General features: G+C 57.2%; 1 protein-coding gene across 1 annotated transcript in view; it reads left to right on the plus strand.

Annotated features, from left to right (window-relative positions):
- VEGFA (vascular endothelial growth factor A) overlaps positions 1-13,486 on the plus strand; it is a 16,265-nt gene extending 2,779 nt beyond the window's left edge. The window contains exons 2-9 of the mRNA XM_034991882.1: positions 1,454-1,502; positions 4,672-4,868; positions 5,686-5,762; positions 6,095-6,124; positions 8,051-8,122; positions 9,262-9,393; positions 10,911-11,212; positions 11,534-13,486. Of these exons, the coding sequence (XP_034847773.1) occupies positions 1,454-1,502; positions 4,672-4,868; positions 5,686-5,762; positions 6,095-6,124; positions 8,051-8,122; positions 9,262-9,393; positions 10,911-11,016 (663 nt within the window). The 3' untranslated portion in view covers positions 11,017-11,212; positions 11,534-13,486. The remainder of the gene's footprint in view (positions 1-1,453; positions 1,503-4,671; positions 4,869-5,685; positions 5,763-6,094; positions 6,125-8,050; positions 8,123-9,261; positions 9,394-10,910; positions 11,213-11,533) is intronic.
- Positions 13,487-13,714: the final 228 nt, after the last annotated feature.

A 13,714-nucleotide genomic window follows, 5' to 3' on the forward strand; every position in this document is an offset into this window, starting at 1 on the left:
AGGGGGAGGAGTGGCTGCCTGGCCACAGTGTGACCTTCAGAGGCCCCCAGAGAAGGGCACCTGGCCCCTCCCTGCCCAGAACAGCCCCTCCCAGTGCCCCCTGGCCTTGGAGGGGGTTAAATTTCTGTCCCCCCTTCCTTGTTAGGGCCCAGGAGAAGTGGAGGGCATAGGGAGAACGTTGGCAGAAGGAAGCCAGGGGGTATCATGGAGATGGGCCAGGGGCTAAGGTGGAGACCCTGGAGGGTCCCTGAGGTTGCTGCTGTGAGAGGCTGCCCAGCTGGGATCCTGGAAGCTGTTATCTGACCTTGGCCCTCGGGGCAAGGCTCGGGGATCCAGGGTGCATTGGGGGTGTGTGGGGAAGGAGACAGACAGACTTTGTCGGTGGGGTCTGCAGTTCCACAGCTCTGCTGCTTAGGATGTGCCCGCAAGGAAGGGCAGGTGGGGTGGGCAGCTGGTGAGAACCGAAGGCTGGGAGAAGCCTTTGCCTGCTTGGAGCTGTCAGGTCCACATGGTTGGGCATGTTGACCTTCACAGCTTCTGGGGAGGGGAGGAATGGTCTGGTGGGGGTGGGGAGGGATGGCGAGGCATCAGGCCTGGCTAGTGCAGGGGGCCCCCTAGGGGCTGGGCAGTGCTAAGGCATAAAGGCTTTCCTGGTTGCCTTTGAGGAAAAGTGCCCAGCTAGGTGAGAGGGACTTGGGACCCCCCTCAGTCCAGGAGGGAGAAGAAACTAGCGAACAAGGTGCGAGTGTGAGGCTCTGGGCTTTGGAGATACATTCAGGCCCCTGGAAGGGTCTGTGGGCTGGGAGAAATGGGGCTCTCCCCTCCCCCCAGGGTTTCCTCCTTGGTTTTCCCTTCTAGGCAACCTGTGGGTTTGCTGAATATTCCCAGGAACAGAGGAGTTTGGAAGGGGGAGGGTGGTTGGCGCCCTTCGTTCCTCTGCACCCTCCTCCTTCCCCAGCACCAGCTCACCCTGGTATTTGTCATGTCAGCAGGAGAAGGTCACCATGTTGTTTTTCTCGCCCCCAGTCCTTCCTTCCTGCCCCAGTCCAAATTTGTCCTCCTATTTGACCTTACTACTTACCCATGGCTTTGGACCAGGGAGTCGGGGGGCTGAGAAAATTCCCTGAACTCAACAATGGGCCAGTGAGGGGTGGGGAGGGAAATGTGGGGAAGGGGCGGGGACCCGGACAGCACAGCGTTCTGGTATTTTCCTCCTGTGTTTTCAGTTCTCCACCCCCACCCCCCCAGCCCCTGCAATATCTGGTCAGTCTTTCTCTTCCTTCACAATTAGAGCAGCACAGGGGCTGTGGGCATGCTCTCTGCTGTGCGGAGCCGGGCAGGTGCCTTGTTCCACTCAGAAGCCTCGGAGAAGCCAGAGGCTGCCGGCTGGGCGGGTGGCTGGGCCTCTGCATCCCTGCTCATGCCTGTGCCTTGCTCTTTGTTTTGTCCTCAGTGGTCCCAGGCTGCACCCATGGCAGAAGGAGAGCACAAACCCCACGAAGGTGAGTCCCTCTGGCCCTTGGATGGGTATCCTGTCTCCCCAGGGGATGGGTGGGGAGGCTCCGATTCCTTTCTTGCAGGTCTGTGGCAGTGGGGGAGAGGGGAAGGGGTGTAGGAGTGGGGAATCAAGAAGGGAAGAGGGGAGCACCATGAGAGTCACCATTCTGGAGGTCTCTCTTTGCTACTCAGGCCTCTGCTAGAAATAGAACTTGTTGCTTTTTCCTTCTGCTCTTTCCAGTAAAATTTTATTTGGAGAGGGGGCCGTGAGTACAGGCCAGGAAAGACAGTGTTCAAAGATCCCAGTTGTCGAGGGAGGTGTCCCTTGTCCCACCTGCCCCCAAGGGAGGATGGATAGTCTGTGTCACATTCAGCTCAGCCGTGTCACCCCTGTGGGCTCTGTGTGGAGGGGTATGTGCCCCTGGCTGTTCAGCAAACTGGTTGTGCATGGGCTGGAGGTGCAGAGGGCCCAACCTCCTGAGCCCCCCCTCCCCACAGCCTGTATTCCTTTGGGGCTGGAGAGAAGGCCCTGCGATCTCCCTCTGCCCTCCGGGTGGGATAGGTTTGGGTGCTGTGAACTTCCCTCCTAGGCCAGCAGAGGGCTGGCTGTAGCTCCCAGGTGCCCCGCCCCCTGCCCAACTCAGAGTCAGCCTGCCTTTTGTTCCTCTGTGGTTTGGAGTAGGGATCCTCCCATTTCTCTAGGGAAGCCCTGCCCCCCGGCCCCCAATGTGGCCTCTACTCCAGCCTTGGGGGAGGAGTGCCCGATGCCACTCCCCCAGCGCCCCACCGCTGAGTAAGGAAGGCCCTGGGGTCTTCAGACCTCAACCCACTGTGACCCAGGGTGGTGGCCAGGGGTGGTGTTTGCACTCCCTGGGCCAGTGGTGATGCCCAGCCTGTTCTGCCTCCCTCTTCACTCAAGAGCTCTTTCCTTGGCCAGGGCCTGGCTTCCCAGCCACCCCACAGCCTGTGCCGCTCAGAGGTTCCTGGGTCCCAGTGTGCACCCACCCCCCCATCAGCCTCCCGGTGGTCTCTGTGGTCTGGGAGAGGCAAGACAAATGATCTTTGTTTGCTGGGGACAAGATTGTCTTCAAGAAACAAGGAAAAGCAAGAAAGCTTGTTGTGGGAGTCGATGTATGTCCGGTGGCCTGGGCAAAAGCAGGCCAGCTTTCCTTGGGGGCAGTGGCTAGAGTATGAGGGGTACGGGCGAAGTTGCCCCCTCGACCTCCCTCCTGCGGCCCTTGGGGATTCCAGGGAGCTTTTCCAAGGAATTCCTAGTCTGGGTCTTTATACCCTCAGCTACCAACTGCCAGTGGCCCAGACCAGACCTTCCTGCTTTCCTGTCCTGGTTGGGGCCTTGTGGCCCCAAAGCCTGGGCCACCTCTGTCCCCAACCATGACAAAGTGTCAGGTCAAGAATTCTTGATAAGTCATCTTCTTCGAGATAGACTTGGCTTAGAAAAGGGCTTCTTCAGATCTCTGCTCTCACCTATGCTCTGATGGTGCTTTACCTTAATTAACCCTTTTGAGGGTGGAGGAGAATTCTGTGCCTGTTGTCTGCATAGGGGAAGTAGATCTCAGACAAGGCCAGGGACTGGTTGGGAGCCCCCCTCCCCCTGTTCCCTTGCTGTTTTCACACCTGTGGCCTTCCCCTCCCTTCCCCTCAGCTCTCCAAATTCTCCTCAACCCACTTAGTGTATAGATACCCCCAGGCTCATCTTCCTTTACCGTCCGGAGGGAAGAGGAGCTCAGCCACAGTCTCTGGGGAGAGGCAGGCTAGGGGGTTGCACTTCAGACGCTTGGGTGAGGTTCCAAACCTTGTGTTACCTGGGCTGAGAAAGAGCGCTTGTTTGGGGGCCGGAAATGGGAGACCAAAACCCCACATTTCAGTCTCAGTTTTAGTGTCTTTAGAAATCCACCCAACCACTCATACAGATGTGCAATCTGAGGCCCAGAGAGGGGAAGGACCGGCCCAAGGTCACACGGAGTCATGAACAGAGCCCAGACCTCTTCACGGGCTGAATGCCCCTTCTTCCTCCTGCGAGGGGAGAGACATTTCAGGGAGAGCATTACTTTGTGGTAGTGGGGCGGGGGGAGGGGGCGTGAGATGGAGAGTGGCAGGCTGGGCCACAAGTTGGAGTCATCATTCCAGGTCCTGAGTGTGTCTGTTCTCAAGGGCCCCGCCCCCGTGGCCTAGAATTACCCCTTCATGCTCCAGTGCACCTCGGGCTCCATGGCCAGCCTGGGAAGCCGTCTTTACCCTGCCCTCCCTCCAGATCAGCTTCTAGAAGTGCTCCATGGCTGCGGTGGCGGCACCGTTTTTTCCATGATGCAAGCAGTTTGCACTCTTGGGCGGGGTTATCGGTGGCTGGCAGGGCCTGCATAGTGTGCCCACCCACTGCCACCTGCTGATTCCAGGCAGGCCTGGCGCCTCCCCAGCCTGTGTCTGGGGAGGGGTCTGGCAGGTGGCAATGTGTCCCCCCCCCCCCCAACATGCTTCTACATGATTTGCCTTGGGAAGGCTTTGATGTCAGAGCAGATTGGAAGTGTGGGCCCGGGGCAAGTTCCTCAGCCTCTCTGAACCTCCAGTTCCCACTTTGTAAAATGGGGTTCCTAGTGGAACCTCATAGTGTCACGTGGGGAGAATTATTGGCCATGGAAACCATGGATGATGGTGCACAATGCCCAGCATATAATAAGTCCTCATCCAATGTTGTTGGTATGGTGGATGGTGTGACGGAGGTTGTAGGGAAATGCAGAGTAGGTTTGCCAAGCTGGCTCTTCCTCCTTTCATGGGAAACAGATCACCCCCCGCCCCCCGACAAGTATACTCATCTTCAAACTGTGCCCTGGTATCAAGGTTGACCCAGGAGTTGGCTCAGCGGTCATGGCGAGGTGGTGGGGTCAGATGTAGCAGACCATCTCCCTCAGAACCTGACAGCCTCGTGTGATCTTTGGAATAAAACCAGACCTTCCATCAGTGCCCATGGTGCAAAGCTTAGGGAAGGATGTCAACCACAGCTGGAGGGACTTAAGCTAGAGTTTGGGAAGGATTGGCCCAGTAGGGGATACCTCTCACAGGAACCCTGAGGGGTTGCCCTATAAAGCTCGGTGGAGATGGGGGCCGGCCATCTCTTGTGTGACCGGCTGGGCTCATGTGTCACTCCATCCCCTGCAGTGGTGAAGTTCATGGACGTGTACCAGCGCAGCTACTGCCGTCCCATTGAGACCCTGGTGGACATCTTCCAGGAGTATCCTGACGAGATCGAGTACATCTTCAAGCCATCCTGCGTGCCCCTGATGCGGTGTGGGGGCTGTTGTAATGACGAGGGCCTGGAGTGCGTGCCCACCGAGGAGTTCAACATCACCATGCAGGTGGGCATCTGTGGGGAGTGGGGGGTGGGGGGGGCGGGAGCGGGGTTAGACTTTGGGAACAGGTGCTCCCCGACCCTTTCCTGGGCAACTCTTGAGAGGAAGAGCCAGACTTGCCTTGCTCAGCTCCTGCCCCTGAGTCAGTCAGGAGGCAGTGTGGGGAGTCTTACCCCCTTTGGAGAAAAAGATGCCCTGCATTTCTGGGATGGTCTGGGATTTCCCACAAGTCCCTACTGCCTCCTCCTCCTCCCTGACCTTTGCCCCTGGGCTCAGGAGGGGCTGACACCTGTGACAGGAGCCCCTCTCTTCCTCTCTTGGAGGAAGAGGGCGCTTCCTCCTGGGGGGCTCTGTTTGGGGTGCTGGGTGAGCCTGGTGCATGGAGAGTGTTAGAAGGTAGTCGTTTGGTGCTGCCTGGTGACAGGGCACATCTCAGCCTGGACAGGGTGGGAGGGAGCTCTGAGACCCCCGGGAAGGTGGCTCTTGGGTAGCGACTAGGGGTCAAGGTGAGGCCTAGAGGGGATAACAGGAGGGGAGGGATGGGCACAGGCAAGAACCCAGGACCTGAATTCCCAGCCTGGCCAACCCGTGCAACCATGCCTGCCCTCAAGAAGAGCCAGGGGCTCCTTGAGGTCAGTAGGGTCGGGGGAGTTGGGGTGGGCCTGAGGCTCTTTCTGGTAGAGCCCCTGGTGCCTCCTCCCTCTACCCCCCACCCCTGCTCTGTAGAACCCCTGGGTGCTGAGTGGCAAGAGCCACAGGATGTCCCATCTGGGTATGGCTGGCTGGGTCACTAACCTCTGTGATCTGCTTCCTTTCCCTCTAGATTATGCGGATCAAACCTCATCAAGGCCAGCACATAGGGGAGATGAGCTTCCTACAGCACAGCAAATGTGAATGCAGGTGAGGACGGAGTCACGGATTCGGATTCGTTTGTTCAGCAGATGGCGGGAGGGTTAAGCATGTTTCACTTGTTAGCCATTTCTACCTTGCAACTGTGGCACCTTGGGCATTTTCATTTTACTTCTCTGTGCCTCAGTTTCTACGTCTGTCAAATGGGCACAATAATAGGATGTCTCTCGTGGCATTGTTAGAAGGATTAAGTGAGTTCTTTTACGTAAAGGGATTAAAACTGCATTGATATGTCATAAATAGTACGTTAAGGCTCTTATTGTTAGCATCACCAACTGAACCCCTTTCTGTTTTGTTCTTTTCTCTTTCTCTGCCCGCTGCAGACCAAAGAAAGATAGAGCAAGGCAAGAAAAGTAAGTGGCCATGACTTTAGCTCCTCTCCCTCTCCTTGGCCGGTTATCTTGGTTTGGGGCTCTTGGCTTCCTCTGTCAGGGGGGTCTCATATCTTCACTGAGTCAGGGAGTTGGCCTCACGAAGACTTGTGGTGGCAGTAGGGGTTGGAGCAAACCCGAGGATTCTGGCTCTAGGATTAGGGGCAAAACCCCAGCCTGGAGCCTGGAGCTTCCTGTGGAAGGAGACCACGCATTCCAGGTCTCCAGGTCATTCCTGGCCGGGACTTGCAAGTTTTGGTGTGCGGGGATGCGTGTGGACAGCGGCTCCCCGGCTTGCTCTAGTCTCCTGTCCCCCCACAGCAGGGAGAGGGAGGGGGTGGCAGAGAGGCCAGCTTTTGTGTGTCAGAGGAAACGGTCTCTCGCCGTGGTTGCTGTGGTGGTGCGATTGGACTTGGGGGCCGGCTGAGAGGTTTTCTTGGTGATGCCCTCCTGTAGGAGTGAGGCGGGCCTGAGCCACTCAGCCCTCCCTGGCCAGGGAGAAATGAGTTGACTGTTGGTCATTTTCTGAGGCTTCTAGTTGCTCCGTGTGGAGGGTTGAGTCAGGATGGAGCAGGGGGCATAGTCTGGGGACAGTGAGCCTTCAAGACCCGGTGAGCAAAGGGGACAAGCCTGCAGGGAAAGAGAATGAGAGAGAGCACCTGTGTCCTTCCCTCCCCTCCCCTCCCTCACCATCCCGTCTGCCCCCAAAGCTCTGGGGACCCAGAAGCTCCGAGGCCTCAACCCCTTGCCTCTTCCCTAAGTCCCCAACTTCCAGGACTGCTGTGGCTCTCAGAGCAGTGATTTGGGAGAGTAGTCTCAGAGAGAGAGAAAGAGAGAGAGAGAGAGAGAGAGTGTATTTGTGTGTGTAGACCTTCCTCCTTCCCAGTGCTTTCTCCTAGGGGAGCAGTGTTGCCCCTCTCCTCAGTCCCTTCCCCCTCTCCCCAGTCCCGTCCCCTCATTTCTTCCCCTGTGGCAGACATTCTGGGCATCCTCTGGCCTGGCAGGTGTGGAGAGTGCTGGGTCCCTTGAGGGGAACAGGCTTCAGCCTGCCCCCCCTTGCCCGTTTCCCAAATGTCTGCATTGCCCCCAGGGAGAGCGGGGGGCTCGCCTGGGCTCGGAAGAGAGTCAGCTGAGATGGTGTGGCAGGCTTTGACAGGCTGGGGAGGGAACCTCCTGCCAAGTAACGCCCAGGCCCCTCCTCCCATGCCTCCCTAACTCCCACCCCACCCTACTGCCTGCCTGGGGCTCTGAGGACACCCATCCCCGCCTCTCGGCCCAGGTTATGGCTGGGCAGGCTGGCGCCTTTCATGTGCCGCCCCTGGGTCTGTGCCAGCTCCCAGCATAGCTGCTCTCCCACACCGGGATCTGCAGAGGCAGGGCCCCTGAGGGACCCCTTTGCTGTTGCACTTGGAAATGAAGGCAGAAGGTGCCCAAAGCACAGCCTGGGCCCCGACCCCCACCCCCATCAAGTCTGGTCTCTCCAAACTCTGGCCTCCCTTTTATAGCACCCCCTCCCCCGACCTTCAGGGTCAGACTTGTCCAGGGTTGCTGCCCACAGGGCTTTGCCCCTGCCTGGGACCAGGAGCTGCCACGAGCACTCAGGCCTTTGGGTCCTGTGTCCTCCACCCAGCTTCTGCTCCCCACGCAGAGCATTGCCGGAGGCCAGGTTGGCCACCCCAGGGTGGCCAAAGGGAGAAGGAGGAGCCATTGAGTGCCCGCTGCCCCAGCCTTGCCGTGTGTGTGCGTGTGCTTGTGCGTGTGCGTGTGCAGGCCCTTTCCTGGAGCCCGCTGGCCTCCCGATGCTTGTTCCAGGGAGTGTGTCCTGAACCCTGCCCTCCTCGTTGCTTCTTTTCCTTTCCCCTTCCCCCTTGCTCTCTCTTTGTCTGTCTCTGTTTTTTTATTTTCCAGAAAATCAATTCGAGGAAAGGGAAAGGGGCAAAAAAGAAAGCGCAAGAAAGCCCGGTATAAACCCTGGAGCGTGTACGTGGTGCCTCCGCTGTCTCATTGCCTGGAGCCTCCCTGGCCCCCAGTCAGACCCCCGCCGGCGGGACCCCCTAACCCTGCCCCTCCCGGCCCCCCCGGCTCTCCTCCCCCTCTCCCCCCGAGTGTCTCTCTCTCACTCTCACTCCACTAATTGGCACCAGCAGCTAGATGCGGTGGTGGCGTGGCCGGTCCAGGGTCGGGCTGGCCAGGTGGGCAGAGTGGGCCTGGAGGATCCAGGGAGGGGCCTCCGGCTTGGCTGGGCACCGCCTTTCTCTCACCCACTGGGCACTGGTGGCGGGCCCATCTGGCGCAGGTGCCAGGCACTGGTGCCTGCTCACCCAACTGGTTTCCACTGCTCTTGGCTTCTGCACTTGTCTGGAAGCTGAGGGTAGTGGGGCAGGCAGACGTGGCGTGAGGAAGGGGTGCGAGTGACTCGAGGCAGCCTGTTGTCAGCTGCAGGAGGAGGCCGGGTGGGGTCAGGCACCGTATGGCAGCCCCTCCTCGTGGACCTGGGGCCTCCGGAGGGGAGCCCTCTACTCTGGTCTGACGCACGGCACCCACAGAAACCTCCCTGTAGGTTTGGAGGCTCTTCCTCTGGGTTGGAGGCTGTGGTGGGCCCTTTGGCCACCAGTGGCCTGGCTGTGGACGCTGCCTCTGGGCTTGGCCTGATGTGGTGCCCTCCTTCAGCCTGCCTTTGGTGGAGGGGCCCGGGCCTGAGGGGCCCTGAGGGGCACAGGGGGAAGGTGGCCCGGATTGCTGTCCCCAGCAGGTGAAGAGTCAAGGTGTACTCTTTCGGGGGCGGTAGCCATTGGGGCCCTGTGGCCCAAGACTTGAATTTGTCCCTACGGGACAGCACTCCCCCCTTACAGTGTCCTCTCCTTGCACTCTCTGCCCACCTGTGTCTGCCTCTTCCTGCAGGCAGGCTTCCTAGCCAGTGCTGCCTCTTTCCGCCGCTCTCTCTGTCTTCCGCTGCAGCACTCGGATCCTTCCAGGGCTTGGAAGGGGCAGGGGGGCCAATGAGCTGGGTGGGGGTGCAGCTGCGGACTGTTAGGGGGTGTTGCATGGTTTTTTTTTTTTTTTTTTCTCTTTCTCTGCTGACGCTCTAGCTTAGATGTCTTTCCTTTTGCCTTTTGCAGTCCCTGTGGGCCTTGCTCAGAGCGGAGAAAGCATTTGTTTGTACAAGATCCGCAGACGTGTAAATGTTCCTGCAAAAACACAGACTCGCGTTGCAAGGCGAGGCAGCTTGAGTTAAACGAACGTACTTGCAGGTTGGTTCCCAGAGGGCGAGCAAGTCAGAGAGGGGCTTCACACAGAGATGGGGAGAGAGAGAGAGAGAGAGAGAGAGAGAGAGAGAGCGAGCAAGCGCTTGCGCGCACGCGCACCAGAGGGGCCAGCTGCTTGCTCGGCTTCTAGCTGCCTGGTGACTGACCGCCGCCTTCTCTGCTTGCGGGGCCCCTGCGGTGGGACGCAGGCGCTGGCCTGGCCTGCTGGGGCCTGTTCCGAGGTTGCCCTGGTTGCCTGAGGGGTTAGCCTGGTGTGGCTTCATGTGACGGTGTGGACGCAGGCTGAGTGTTGTGTCCTGTGGTCCCGCGGTGTCCTGTGGTGGCTGTTGGTCCTGACGTTGTTATCACTACCTTGCTACTAATACAGAGGGCCCTTCTTGGTGTGGGGGCTTCTGCCGTCTACAAAGCTCAGACGCTCTTGGGGGCCTTGCCACCACCCTCTGAAGTCCGCACCGCTGGGCTTCTCATCCCCTCAGTGTCCCTCACGGGGGCAGGGGGCGAGTCCCTCCGAGACTGGGGTCCCCGAGGGCACGGGCTCCCGCTGTTGGTTTGGGGTGGGTTGGAGATTTAACGTTTGGGGGACACTAGATACTTTTAATACTCCAGTTACTCATGGTGACAACCCCAAACAGCCCACACATTTCCAAATGCCTCCAGGATGGGCGGGTCGGGAACTCCTCATGGGAGGGCCTGGCTTTTATTCACCTGGGTGACCCTCCAGGCATCTGTACCTTTGTCCTCTGAGCACACTGGGGACCTAGAAAGTGTCAAGTATGTAAGCGAATACGTGACTGAGTTCAGGGGGTAAGGTCAGGAGCACAGAGCCGTGACAGGTTGGCTGGCCATCTTTCGATGCCTACCAGTCCGGCCTTTGCTCAAAGGCTGGGAGCCCTCTGGGCCAGCCTGAGTTTCACCCAGAGAGGGGGGCTTATATGGGGATTCCCTGGCAGGATCAGGGTGCCCCCAGCTAGTCCAGATGCTCCATTAACAAAGTCCTTGGAATGTGGCTGCCTTCCCCACCCCCGTGTTCTTGCGGCTGTGGATGTTCAAGGGATGCTGGGGACCAGGCCCTGGGCTGTTGGTGCAGGCTTCTGTCTGTCTCGGTGGTATGTGAGGATAGGAAGTGTATGTGAGTGCTGGGCTTGGGGCTCTGCCTAACTCCAGGGCCCGGTGAGGGGTCTCCACATGCCCCGGGGGCTTTGGGGAAGGTGAGGGCTTTATCATGTTCACGGTTTCTGTGGGGATTATTCTGCAGCGAGACTGTCTGGGATGGGGTGTGTGAAGTGACCTGGGGGCTAACAGAAGTTACCCCAGCCTCCAGAGACCTCCCCCCGTATGGGGGAGTTTCAGGACCCCAAATTGGGGGCTTAGGATGCCCATTGCCAGGCTCTCAGAAGGGCGGGGCCTGCTCTGACCTCTCATAGTAGAGAAGGGAAAAGGCAATAAGTCCCAGGGGCAGGGGCATGACACGAAAGCTCTTGGTGTCCCCTCTGCTTGGACAGGAGCAGCGCAGCGAATGATCACCTCTCGCCACCCAGCAGCCTGGTACCGGGGGCCCGCTGCGGCCAGCATGCTGAAGAAACAAGGCCTGGAGGGAGGGCATGGTGAAGGGAGATGTGTCCCTCACGGCCTCGCCGGAGCAGCCCCTCCCTTTCAGCTGGCCCTAGCCCTGGGTCAGGGTGCTCTCCCCACTCTCTTCCGCAAGCCAGCCCCATAGAGGCAGAGCTGAAGCCCCTCTCTCTGCGGGCACTCTTTGCTGACTAACTCGGTCCACCTCTGGTCACCATCAGCTCTTAAATGCCAAGTAGGGACTGTTCTTGCGTATGCGTTCATTTGTCGCCTCTGATGGCATGTCCCCGTGTCCTTGTCTTGTCTCAACTAGATTGCAATCTCTAGAGCGCAGAGGGGAGTCCTGGACTCAGCTCCTGCCTTGGGGGGGGGGTGCCCACCCCGTGGGCGGGGGCTGGCTCTCCCCTCCCGCGGGGCTCCTCGAGAAAGTGCCGTGCTTCCGCCATCCTCTTTGCCGCAGGGACCCTGGGCTCCCGGGAAGGGAAGGCTGCCTGCCTCACTACCGCGTCCCCGCGCCCGGCCCTAACCGCCAGCCTCTGTTTCCCGTCTGCCGCAGATGTGACAAGCCCAGGCGGTGAGCCGGGCTGGAAGAAGGAGCCTCCCTCAGGGTTTCGGGAACCAGACCTCTCACCAGGAAAGCCTGATTCAGAACGCTACAGAAACCACGCCGCCGCCCCCACCACACCAACCATCGCCATCACCAGAACAATCCTGAATCCAGAAACCTGAAATGAAGGAAGAGGAGACTCTGCGCAGAGCACTTTGGGTCCGGAGGGCGCGACTCCGGCAGAAGCATTCCCGGGCAGGTGACCAAGCACGGTCCCTCTTGGAATTGGATCGCCATTTTATTTTTCTTGCTGCTAAATCACCGAGCCCGGAAGATTAGAGAGTTTTATTTCTGGGATTCCTGTAGACACACGCACCCACATACATACATTTATATATATATATATATTATATATATATACAAATAAATATATATATTTTATATATATATATAAAATATATATATTCTTTTTTTTAAATTAACATTGCTAATGTTATTGGTGTCTTCACTGGATGTATCTGACTGCTGTGGACTTGAGTTGGGAGGAGAATGTCCCTACCCAGATCCCAACAGGGAAGAGGACGGGAGGGGAGACTCTGGCATGATCTTTCGGTCCCTCTTAGGAAAGCCAGGGTCCCCTTCCCTGCCCAGGAACGTGCATGGCCAGGGCATGGGGGCAAATTTGGCCTGCTTTGGGGAACACCGACAAACCCAGCCCTGGCCCCAAGCCTCTATACCCTGAGTCAACTGGACAGACGACAGGTACGGGGACGAGGACACTGGCTCTGACCAGGAGTTTGGGGAGCCTCAGGACACTGCTGTACTTTGGGGATCCTCTCTGCATGCTGCACGGGCATCCTGCCCCCAGGGGCACTGCCTGGAAGATTCAGGAGACCAGGCAGCCTTCACCTACTCTTCACTGGCTCCCGAGATGCCCAGGGCGCCGCTGCCAACAGATGTCTTGGCGAAAAGAAGAGAGACATTGGTGGAGGAAGGGCCGCCTGGCGGCAGCTTGTCCTCCAAGGAGAAGGCCTCCTGCCTTGGCCTTCTCCCAGTTCCCCTTCCCGGGTGCAGCCCAGGAGGGCCTGATGTCCTCAGACCATTGAAACCACTAGTTCTGTCCCCCCCAGGAGACCTGGCTGTGTGTGTGTGAGTGGTTGACCCTCCTCTGTCCCCAGACCCGACCCTTCCCGCGGCACAGAGAGACAGGGCAGGATCCACGTGCCCACCACGGAGGCAGAGAAAGTGTTTTGTATACGGTACTTATTTAATATCCCTTTTTAATTAGAAATTAAAACAGTTAATTTAATTAAAGAGTAGGGCTTTTTTCAGTATTCTTGGTTAATATTTAATTTCAACTATTTATGAGATTTATCTCTCTCTTGCTCTCTCTTGCGCTATTTGTACTGGTCTGTGTGTTAAGATTCATGTTTCCAATCTCTTATCTCCCTGATCGGTGACAGTCACTAGCTTGTCCTGAACAGATATTTAATTTTGCTAACACTCAGCTCTGCCCTCCCCTTTCCCCTGGCTCCCCACCACACATTCCTTTGAAATAAGGTTTCAATATACATCTACATACTATATATATATTTGGCAACTTGCGTTTGTGTGTGTATATATATATATATATATATATGTTTATGTATATATGTGATTCTGATAAAATAGACATTGCTATTCTGTTTTTTATATGTAAAAACAAAACAAGAAAAAATAGAGAATTCTACATACTAAATCTCTCTCCTTTTTTAATTTTAATATTTGTTATCATTTATTTATTGGTGCTACTGTTTATCCGTAATAATTGTGGGGGAAAAGATATTAACATCACATCTTTGTCTCTAGTACAGTTTTTCGAGATATTCCGTAGTACATATTTATTTTTAAACAGCAACAAAGAAATACAGATATATCTTAAAAAAAGCATTTTGTATTAAAGAATTTAATTCTGATCTCAAAGCTCCTCCTGGTTTCTCCTTCTCCATTGGGTCCTTGTTCCAGACTCCCTTCTGCCCCCTTTCCCTCCTCCCTTGGGGAAAATGGCATTTGTCTTAGGTCTGGGAAAGGGGTCCCAGGTATGCAGGCGATGGGTGGCCCATCTTCTTGTGCTGGGGGCCACAGCGCTTCTGTTCTGGCTGAGCAGGTCCTGGAGGACCCCGTCCACCCTCTGCCATGATGTGGGGGGGG

Source organism: Mirounga leonina, unplaced genomic scaffold, assembly GCF_011800145.1.
Source record: "Mirounga leonina isolate KUSES-001 unplaced genomic scaffold, KU_Mleo_1.0 Mir_53, whole genome shotgun sequence".
In the NCBI taxonomy this organism is placed as follows: Eukaryota; Metazoa; Chordata; class Mammalia; order Carnivora; family Phocidae; genus Mirounga; species Mirounga leonina.